The 10,891-nt window shown below is 41.6% G+C and overlaps 1 protein-coding gene across 1 annotated transcript; it reads right to left on the bottom strand.

Moving 5' to 3' along the window:
* Positions 1-7,107: 7,107 nt before the first annotated feature.
* htr5aa (5-hydroxytryptamine (serotonin) receptor 5A, genome duplicate a) lies at positions 7,108-8,809 on the bottom strand. Its single transcript, XM_030773546.1, has 2 exons — positions 8,117-8,809; positions 7,108-7,443 (listed from the first exon to the last, which is right to left on the bottom strand). The coding sequence occupies exons 1-2, from the start codon at positions 8,807-8,809 to the stop codon at positions 7,108-7,110; spliced, it is 1,029 nt and encodes a 342-aa protein (XP_030629406.1).
* Positions 8,810-10,891: the final 2,082 nt, after the last annotated feature.

Genomic DNA, 10,891 nt, shown 5'->3' with positions numbered 1-10,891 from the left:
GTTTTCATTAATTAAGCCCCATTACGATCATGTCCCTGATCGCTAATTGAATACCTCAAAAGTAATTGGAGAATTAATAGCCTTGGATCTTCTGGGACATATGACTTACTTCATTTATGACTAATGACGACGCCACAATATTTTATGTCAAAATAAATAAATATATATAATCCTAAAATTTCTTGTGACCCCAGCACTGGCAGACATTAAAGGCCTATTTCATTTCGCAACATGAGACCCACCAGAACATTTGAGAAAATGAGGAGGGACACAGCTGGGAAAGCGTTAACGGCTAAAAAAAATTTATTTCTTGTAGCCTGCCCCTAGTTCTTGATGTCAATTCCATTCGCAGATTTTTTTTTTCTTTTAACCGCGAAATATGCTTTACGGTCTGATCTGTCCACATCATAGATTCCATCTTATGACATATCTAAACTAGCGCGAGACTGCCGTTGACTTTCTGATCCGTTTAGTAAATACTTTCCCGACAGAGGAATGATTTCAACCTCACATTTTGACAGACATTTCACGAGGCAGCTCAATGCAGTGACACGCTGTCTGGGTCGAGGTCCGCTGAGAGATGCCTTATGGTGAGAGTGACCAAAAAAAAAAAAAAGAAATCGTCGGACAAAGAGAAAGGTAATTGAGAGAAATCAGTCTCCAGAAGAAGAAAAGTGGGGTGAGGTAAGGATGACGCTGGCATCTTCTTCAGGCCGTCTGAGTGTAAATGAAAAGCCGTATGGGGGATAAAGGGATTCGGCAGGCAATTTAGCTCCGAGAGTACCTGCTTTAACCATTTCAGAAAAAAATAGTCATTGACAGTGTTTGGACCATGAAGGCCTGTTCGACAATAACGCTCTTTTTGAACAAATCCTCTTATAAGGAAAAAAACTGTTTTGGAAGGAAAGAAATAATAAAAACTGTAAATCACAGATAGTCAATTTGGCTGTGATAGGTGAGGCAGTATTTGTGTTATGTTGAGCTGAGTCTCAGATGAAATTCGTTTTTTCAGAATACAATTGCCTGATATTTTCAAAAATTGCTACTTCCATTAGACTTCCTCTTTTCCTTGTATTTACCAAGACGCTCAGTACTCAGTCAATGATTCACTCACTCATTCATTCACTCACGCATTCAGTCATTCACTAATCCGTTTGTTCACTCACTCAGTTATACATTCTCTCTCTCAAATGCATGCACACACACACACACACACACACACACACACACCTCTACATTTCTAATTGAGATTCTTCTATTGCACCCTGTGGTTTACTAAAACAAACCTGACAGCCGGACAGCTTTAGCCAGAATGTCACATTTTCATTCACTGACACTCTTCCGTTCAATAGACCTCATAAATCAGCCCAAACCCTTTTCTCCACACGACAGCAATGAAAACTGGCCTCTCTATACATGACATCTGATCACGGTTTGATAAGATATCGTTCATTTTTAATATAACAAAATAAACATCCAATTCCAGATTAGAGTCTTATGCTGGGAACCTTGAGAAAATGAATATTGTTCACATTTTCTAAGATACATGGAGCCTCTTACATTTCTCTCGGTGTAAGTACTTCAGGTATCACCTGACAAGCCACTGAAAAAAAAAAAAAAAAACGCTGACTTCTTTCAGATGGGATATTTTCAGTCCTTCCAGCCCCCCCCCCCCCCCCCCCCCCCCCCACCATTGCCATCCTTTTTATAGAATGTACTAAGCAAAGTGGCTTTTGTATTTGTTGGGACAGATAATGTTTCCCTGGTTACAACTCGTCTTTCGTGTTCATCTTTTCACTTATGAAGTTCTGCATGATAGATGCTTTTCCAGCAAAGTACTGAGTCTCAAGGTCATTTTCAGTGCATTCCAAAGCAATAGCTTCCAATCCAGATTCACAGAAAAGAAAAAAAATTCCTAAGTTTGATATCTTACAGAATATTACATATTTGTTGATTCATGAGCATTTGGGAGATAAATTAAAAAAAATGCAGTTTAAGTTATTTGTGGCCTTTTGATTACTCTATGGAACATTGTCCATATACAGCATTTGTATTAAAAAAGTGGGTCAGAACACAGTGGACAACAAACATTTTGCTGTCTTTATAGAAGGTTGTATGATTTTTCTTGGGGGGGGGGGGGGGGGGGGGGGGGGTTGGTGTTATTACTGTAAGTTGCCATGCCAATTCATCGCGGGCTTAAAAGTAACATAATATATATTCTACCCATAATCCTTTTGCTACAGTACCAACTGCATCATCACACATGCAATCAATTAAGCAGTTCTCTCCAGCGCTCTAACGCAGCTGATTAGCTTTAATGCCATTTTTATTTGTGTGGCTGGCTTTAATGAATACTAAGCTGACAGACAAACTGGAGGGTGTACAGTAGAATCCATTTCTTTGTTTGATTATTTTTTCGTTAGTATAATTCAGAGGCATACAGGGAGATATTAGGTGGATAGGGACAAGCGCTCTCAATCTCCAACAAATTTGCACTTTGTAATTAAACAAAGCACCAACGGACCGAGAGAGAGAGAGAGAGAGAGAGAGAGAGAGATGATCTGAAATGAGTCAAAACACCCTCAGAGCAGTCTTATATCTTTAGAAACTGATTAATGCTGCTTTTACTGTAAACACGTAGCCCTATGAAGAAAAACGTACAAGCAGAAAGTTTTACACAATGAGCAAAATGCATTTGTGGCTCAGCATTACGTCTGCAGGTAATTCTGTCAGTCTAATGAAAATAGATGGAGTGATATCTGTTTGGCCCCCCCCCCCCCGCCACCTCTAGTCCATAAACACTGCCAAGAGTGGTGCCGCATGGGCAGGTGTCACATCCATTATTCATATTTCAATTCCACGACCTATTTCTCATTTCACAATTCATGATCCAATTAGCTTGGAAAACGTCTCTCTTTGTCATTGCTTGTTGATAAAGCTAACACGTACGGCGGAATCGCTCTCTCTCTCTGAGTCAGATGGCTCTTTGGTGTGTCAGTGTCTTTCCTGCACATTCAGAGCCTTTGAAAAATCTTCTTTAATGTCAAAAACCATAAGTGTAACTTAGGAACGCTTGACTGAAAGAATTCTTACGGGGGAAAAAAAAAAAAAAAAAAGACAGAATGTCATAACATTAGCTGATTTACAAAGACGTGCTGTAGTTCCTCAATCCTGAAAACGCTAACCGCATTCTTAAAACTCTAAATGCAATTTCCAAAACTGCAAAAGCATTTCTGGCAACACCATATTGCTCATGCAGAAGAGGCTTAATGCTCAGAACACTTCAGACAGTTAAAACACACAGTCAGTCAATCAATCACTACGACACTGTAACCGAATGGATAGCACTGACACACAAAACTGTGTATTTGCATCCCATCCAAAAGTGTTCAGACTGTGTTTGTACACACACACACACACACACACACACAGGCATATATGTATGTATATATATATGTGTGTGTGTGTGTGTGTGTACATAACACTTTTGTCAATACAAGAGACCTGCAGACAGAAATACAAAAAGTAAAACAAAATTATTACAGAATTCATACATTCACAAAGTACATATGGTGACAAAATTAAACAAATGCAAGCCTGGTTACAGTACTGAAGGCAAAATCATTCATTGTCTGTTGAAAAATGTCATGTAAATTAAAGTTAAAGAAAAAAAAAAACTCTCAAAGTGAGAATCCCCTGGACGACAGAATACTGAAATGACCAATAGAACTGTAGCATCACATCGGACATCCAGTCTCTACTCTCTGATAGGCCACAACACTTGTGAAATGTCACATCTGATGTCTTGTCTTCCAAAGCACAGAGGGAAAAACCTTTCTACATGCCGCTGCCAACCTCTGCAAGCCTCAGTCGTGTTGTACTCATAACCCGCATCCATTGTCTTCTGCGAAGACGTGTGTTTGTGGGGCTGACTGGAGCTGTGCACCTTCCACCTTCTAGAAGAATCCCTCAGTTGGGTTGAAGAAGGGTGAGTAGGCTGGTAGGAACTCCAGTGGACATCTGTTGGTGGGCCGCAAACCATTGCCTGACAAGACAAGAGCGGTTAAAATTGACACAAGTCAGGCCTCACCACTCCCCTGGTCTTCTCAGGAGTGAAAGCATGCGAAAGGCCCCCCATGAAATCAAGAAGACGGACTGTGTGCAGTGGTCCAGTGGTTGGAAAATGGTGGATGACACCATTCTCTGAGACTGCAGTACACACTGTTATGTTAACCCCGCTCAGGAGTGGCACATCCACTGTGGCTCAACGGGCTATGATGTTCCTGCCATGTTGTCTGACATTGTTCAGGTTGCATTCTGCTTCATCCACATACACAAATGTCTGACTGACGGCCAAACAGTGAACAGTAATGTTCAGTGCTGTATATGTTAGATATGTTTACAGGAATACAATAATGTTCAGTGCTGTATATGTGAGATATGTTTACAGGAATATAGTAATGTTCAGTGCTGTATATGTGAGATATGTTTACAGGAGCATAGTAATGTTCAGTATTGTGATTCTGTGACATGCTTATAGGAATATAGCAATGCTCAGTGCTGTATATGTGAGATATATTTACAGGAATATAGTAATGTTCAGTGTTGTATATGTGAGACATGTTTACAGGAGTATAGTAATGTTTAGTGCTGTATTTGTGTGACATGTTTATAGGAATATAGTAATATTCAGTCCTGAATGTTTGTGATATGTTTTACAGAGATGCAGCAATGTTCAGTGCTGTGTATACGTGATATGTTGTATAGAGCTGTGATCTCGTACCTGTTCTCATTCCTTAACATCTGTATCATGGAGGCCTCACCTTTTGACCTGTCTCAGCCATACTTAGGCCACGGTCGACTGCGTGGTCTACGATGGTCGCCCCGGATGTAAGTTGAAACGTGAGATGTCTTTGCCTTCCTCTCCCTCTCTCCTTGCCTCTTTCCCATTCTCTGTGTGCCTGCATTTAGCGTTTATATGTGCATGTATGAAATTAGTGTGACAATTTGCGCCTGTGAGATGGGGTTGATGGCACGTGTGCGCGCGGTTGCTTTTCACTTATGGGAAACTTACTGGGGAACTGACTCATTGGAATCATGCACGTCATACTGGCCTTTTTTTTTTGTACAAGCTCAGTGCACGCTGTACGTAGTGTTTTTCATGTGGTGATTTACGCAATAAACAGCTGCGTCAGTATGACTGAGAAACGTGCATAGCCGACAGAGAAAACCACAAAAGTAATCTGTTTCGACTGGAATGTCATAGTCAAATGAGAGATGTCCATGCAATAACAATGGCGCCGAGGGTTTTACGACATGTGCTTAAAGCATTTGAGCTTGTGTTCGTGCGATCGCCAACTGCGTTAATGCTGTAAGGTTTTCAGACAATGTTTTGTGAATGAGCTGTCGCATTTGGGGATTGTGTCTACGCGAGTGGAAAGAACTATGATGCAAGTAGGCCACTCGCTGATTCTACTGACTAACACAGTGCCTTCGTGAAGTTTGTCCCGGAATGAACTGTGTAGAAGAACAGTGCGGAGAATACAGTTTAGATAAATCTGTTTAGATGTGGTCTACTTCGGCACGGCGTTTGATCCCACGTAATTGTACACAATGTAAGTCCGACTAGCAAAGAACATCAGACGAAAGGAAGCCTACACATGGATGTACGTTTGAACCGTATATATTCAATCTCTCAGGACGCATCAAAGTGCGGTAATATCAGACACAACAGAATAGCTGATAAGATACACCGAGGCAAGGATTCATAGTGGGCCTACGGTTACCATCGGTATAAATCGATAATCCAAATCTGTACATGATTTAAAAATGGCTAAATTCGTTTTCATTTCAGTTTTAAAAGAGTAGAGCAAAGTTACCTAAGAACACAGTCTGTATGTGTGATGTTTTCTGTAGGAAGAGAAATCACATCTATTATGTAGCCAGTGGATGAAAACGGATTAGAAGACTTCATCTGAGACTCTAAGCTTTGTTCGAGACTTTTCCTGCAGAAGGCTGTTAGAAAACCCACGGGAGATATTGTAGTGTGGCTAATCAAATCTATTCGTGAAATGTGGACCAACTACTATTAAGACTTCAGCTGAAACACCAAACTCAGCTCAGAGCTTTTTCCCCCGAGCCAACACAGATCACAGCTAATGACAGTAAATCAATGTTTTTACATTTCAGAATCATACACCCAAGCTTTAAAAAAAATATATCAAATTAAAGAGGTTTTACATCAAAGAGGAACAACATCAAAGATGTATCCAACCTTTTTTTAAACCACCCTTTGCTGCAGAACTGAGTCTCAAGATGGGTCATTTGTTTATTTATTTATTTAAAACACACTTCACAGTGTTAAACAGCAAAAGGGGTGAAAAGACTTTGTTGCCTAGTCTGATTTGGTACATTTGAGAGTTGCGGAGAATCGAAGGACTGCTATGTTACAGTTTTTATCAGATCAGACCGGATTTTTAAAGGACTCTGACATCATTAGCAGAAAGCAGCACCTACCCAGTCTCTCTCTCTCTCATGCTATAAATCTGTGAAATAAAAATAAATAAAATGTGTGTTTCTATAACCTCTTCCATCTATTCATCTCCTTATCAACGCTTCATGAGTTGTCCAATGCAGCACACCTCAGTATTGCTTTCAAAAAAAATCTCCCATTAGCAGCAGGAATTCACTGCTGCACTGCAAAGTCTATGAATGAAAGAGGAGACAGAGTCAAACGTGATGTCTGGAAAGGAAACAGGTTTTCGAAACGAGAGATACAGTCCTTTATGGGGCATTATTTGACCTTTCTCGTTTGTTAAAGCGTACCATCCCCCTACCCTCTAAAGTGCCGTGATCTTTTACACATAAATGAATCTGTACATCAGTTGACTGTGGTTTTACATAATGAAAACGATATTCAGTCGTTTGAACGGCCGCCTCAGCCGCAGAGCTCTGGGAAATGCAATTGTACACGTGTCTCCCCGTGGCCCATTTCTCTCCAAGCCCTGTCGAGTCACGATAAGTCTTAAAATTCTTTTAAAATGTCACCCACAAAGGCGACAGGCAGCCAACCCTCTTTTCTGCGGCTTTCCCCCTGCGGAGAGGCTCTCAGCGCTGTTTGGAGAAGAGGTTCCGGAAGGCATTGTTGTAGTTTTTGTTGAAGGCGGTGTAGATAAGGGGGTTGAAGAAAGAGTTGGTGTAGCCGAGCCAGAGGAAAACGCTCTTCCAGACGGGCGGGATGTCGCAGGAGCACAGCGGCGTGATGAGCTCGGTCAGGAAAAACGGGATCCAGCAGAGGACGAACACGCCGATGAGGATCCCCACCATCAGGGCCGCCCGTTTTTCCTTCTGCTCCCGCCACGTTTCGCCGTCCGTCTGGAACGTCACGGTGGCGTGACGCGCGGTGAAAACGGTCTGGGGTCGCTCTTGTGTGGCCTCTTTAACCTGTTAAGCGTGGGAGAAGAAGAGGTCACGCACTCGCGTTAAGGAAAACGGCACCTCCTGCAAAGACAACCTGTTCGCGCCTTTCTCAGACGGTGGCGTTTGACCTTAGTAATGTAGAGGACAGTCTTGCAGAACACAACAGAATAATAACCCTTTTAAATGGCCCCCTCTTTTTTTTAGCAGATTATGGTCATATCTGTCAAATCTATCATCTTAAAGCAAAATGGGAAAGGGCTAAAAATAATGATAATAGGGTTATGCCATGTCACAGAAGGCCTCAAATATCACCTGAATATCTAAAGATTACAAAACAGTTTTCCATTACTATCTGTGAAAAAAAAAATGTTCACCACAAGTCCTTATAACATTCAACGGCTGCTTTAAAGGCTCTTTCCCTCAGACAGAAACAAACAAACAAACAAATAAAAAAAATAATGCCGGAGTCTATATATATATATATATATATATATATATATATATACATATTTTTTTAAATGTTACGTTTTTTGAAGCTTGGAATGAATGTACAAATAAACGTAAAGGAATGTGAAGGTTAACATTACAGAGGGACAGAAGATGAAATGTACTGGAGAGAACATAAAAATTCATTACAGATAATCAGAGATAGAGTACAGAAAGCACGTACTCTTCATCACACAATGATCTCTTTTACCTCCACAGCCTCTGCCGCTGGAGTGATGGTGTTCGTCTTCTTAGAGCCCATGCGAAACTTTGCGGCCTTGTAGATCTTCCAGTAGACAAACAGCACTACACAGAGGGGCAGATAGAACGCCCCAAAAGTGGAGAAAATGGTGTAGGACGGTTCCTGGCTCACCTGGCATTCCATATCCTCCTCAGAATACGTCTCCCCCCATCCGAAAAGAGGCGAGAGCGAGATGACCGAGGAAAGCAGCCAGATTAGCGCTATCATGGCATTGGAGATCCTCTTGCGTGTCTTCAGCGTGTACTCCAGGTGGCGCGTGATGGACCAGTAGCGGTCGAGAGCGATTGCGGTCACGTTCCAAATGCTGGCCGTGCAGCAGAGGACGTCGAAAGAGATCCAGACCTGGCAAAGGACCCGGCCCAATTTCCAGCGCCGACCATTCAGCTCGTGAACCAGGCTGAGGGGCATCACCAGGGCGGCCACCATCACGTCGGATATAGCCATGGAAGCCACCAGGTTATGGGGCACACGGTGGAACGTCCGAACCCTGAGGATGGTAACCAGGACCAGCATGTTCCAGATGAACGTGGCCACCACCAACATGACCAAGAGAGTATAAGTCAAGACGCTAAACACGGTGACCGGGCGGTGGATGTTCAGAGATCCTGCGCTGTGATTGGTTGGTGTTGTTAGATTTACCATCTTAAGCAGAGGTCTCTTCAATGATCTGTTTTTCACAAAAAACTCCGCTGTCCAACTAGAACAACTCGTGACGGATTTGTGAGTAGAACCTGCAAAAGTTTTAAGAGACTATAAAACTTTACTGTAATGAGATATATAAAACCTGTCTTGACAGAATATCTAAGAAAACAAGGAGTGGAAAAATATAAATAAACGCATACCAAATACACGTGATATTACCTAGCAGTTGAGTTTAGTTTTTTCTTTTTTTTTTTTTTGCCTTGAGAGCAAACTTTAATAACCATCAAACACTGAAATAACAAAGAAAGCCATAAAGTCAATTTTCTGCGGCAGTGAAGATAACATCAACAAGTGCAATATCGTTTGACACCTGTCCATATTATTGGTTTGCCTCTAAGCAAATATGCCCTTATCTTATCCTAATAAGACAGAGACAAAAAAGAAAAAAAAAAAAAGATCGTCTGTCTGAACTATGTAGGGCCTGGTGTCTCTGCCATCATTGCCGCGGTCATTTTCTTGAATGTTCTTATTGCACGTTATCAGTGTAACCTCTGGTGTTTTGTGTATGAATCTGAGCTGGCGTTGTGTGTTTTTTGGTCTGCTTGTTTTTATTTAGTCTTTTGTACTTTTTTTTTTCTCGGTGGTTTTCATAATGTATCCATCTTCCAACGTGTTGTAAAAGTGAAAACTAATAAATATACTGTCCAAAAAAAAAAAAAAAAAATCAAGAATGACGTTCACACCAGACTCCTCATGACAACAGTGCAGCACTGCACAATATAAAAAATGCATCCTGATGTTGCATTAACTATATTTTTAGCCCGGATGACATGTCAGCCGCTGTCTCTGGCGTGGCAGGACGGCTTTGATATGGAAAGCTGATGTGGGTTAGGGCTGAACAGATGTGAGCTGCAGACATAGCATAGGTTTTTCAATTATTCTGGGGATGTCTTTCAGACACCCACCTTTGCGCCAAGCCCATATTTTTCTTACATTTCTTCTTCAAAACCTGTTTTTTTTTAAGCACTTCTTCCGTCCTCGTGGCCTTTGGACTACATAATGGACTGTGCTTTTAGGAAACTGTTTCAAATTGTTGTCTAATTGCGCCGAGACTGGACATAATTGCAGACTACAACAAACATTTTAGCTCAAACAAGCTAAGACCCATGAGTGTTCAAGGATGACTTGCAGAAAAGCTCCAATAAGTGGCAGTAATTAACTGCTCAAACAGTGTTGTTTTCCTGTCTGCTACAATAGAGATTTCAGGACACCGTAATGACCCAAATAAGCCATGCCCCCCCCTCTCTCTCTCTCACACACACATACTGTAGATAGATAGACAGACAGACAGACAGATAGATAGATAGATAGATAGATAGATAGATAGATAGATAGATAGATAGATAGATAGAGTCTGCCTGAACTTCATCTGGTGTAAATAATTTTAGAGTGTTCAAAAGGTTATAAGAGAAATAAACTTAAGGAGGCACGTGCTCAGAACGTCGTGAAGAGTGTGTTTTGCACGTGTAGTTCATATTGTTTCGACTTCGTGTTAGGCAACTGAAACGGCCGTTCTAAGGTATGCGGCTTCACAGCACCCGAACGACGAGTCGGACCTGCAACGTTTCTTTTCTTTTATTATTTTAATCGCATTACTGCTGTTGTGCGTCAGTGTTACCCACCGCGGACAAAATTCATATTCGAAACGGTTAGAGCATAAGCCTTAAGGCTCAACTTTTACAATCTAAGCGCATGGTCTAAAGAGCCTGGCGTGAGTGCAATTAGAACGTGTCCAAATCCACTCTTTCTACTTTAACGGCGAATAATTTTAGCGCAAAGTGAGGCGCAAGGCGCAAAGGGCTTATAAGTAGTCTCTTAATTAATCGTAGGTGTGTTCTAGGGGTAACGTGCCAATCAGAGTGTCAGCTCCCATTCCCTTTAAAAGCCACCTGCGCTGGCACCTTGATGGATTGCTATTACAACAGCGCACTACGCACCGGGAAGAAAAGAGCGAGTCGCCGATTCGCTGCCTCTGCCGTCTCCCAATCCTTTGCCCAATCTGGTACTCCATTTTTCAGTGAA

This window comes from Chanos chanos, chromosome 5 (assembly GCF_902362185.1).
Source record: "Chanos chanos chromosome 5, fChaCha1.1, whole genome shotgun sequence".
Taxonomy (NCBI): Eukaryota; Metazoa; Chordata; class Actinopteri; order Gonorynchiformes; family Chanidae; genus Chanos; species Chanos chanos.
Note: the sequence above shows the minus strand (reverse complement) of the source record. Positions and strands in the feature narration are given on the sequence as shown.

What these genes read in the sequence shown, in the direction of transcription:
- htr5aa (XM_030773546.1), bottom strand. Translation starts at nt 8,809, where the DNA reads ATGGTAAATCTAACAACACCAACCAATCACAGCGCAGGATCTCTGAAC. An exon ending in CAGCGGCAGAGGCTGTGGAG is followed by an intron (nt 7,444 to 8,116) that starts GTAAAAGAGATC and finishes CACGCTTAACAG; the next exon opens with GTTAAAGAGGCCACACAAGA.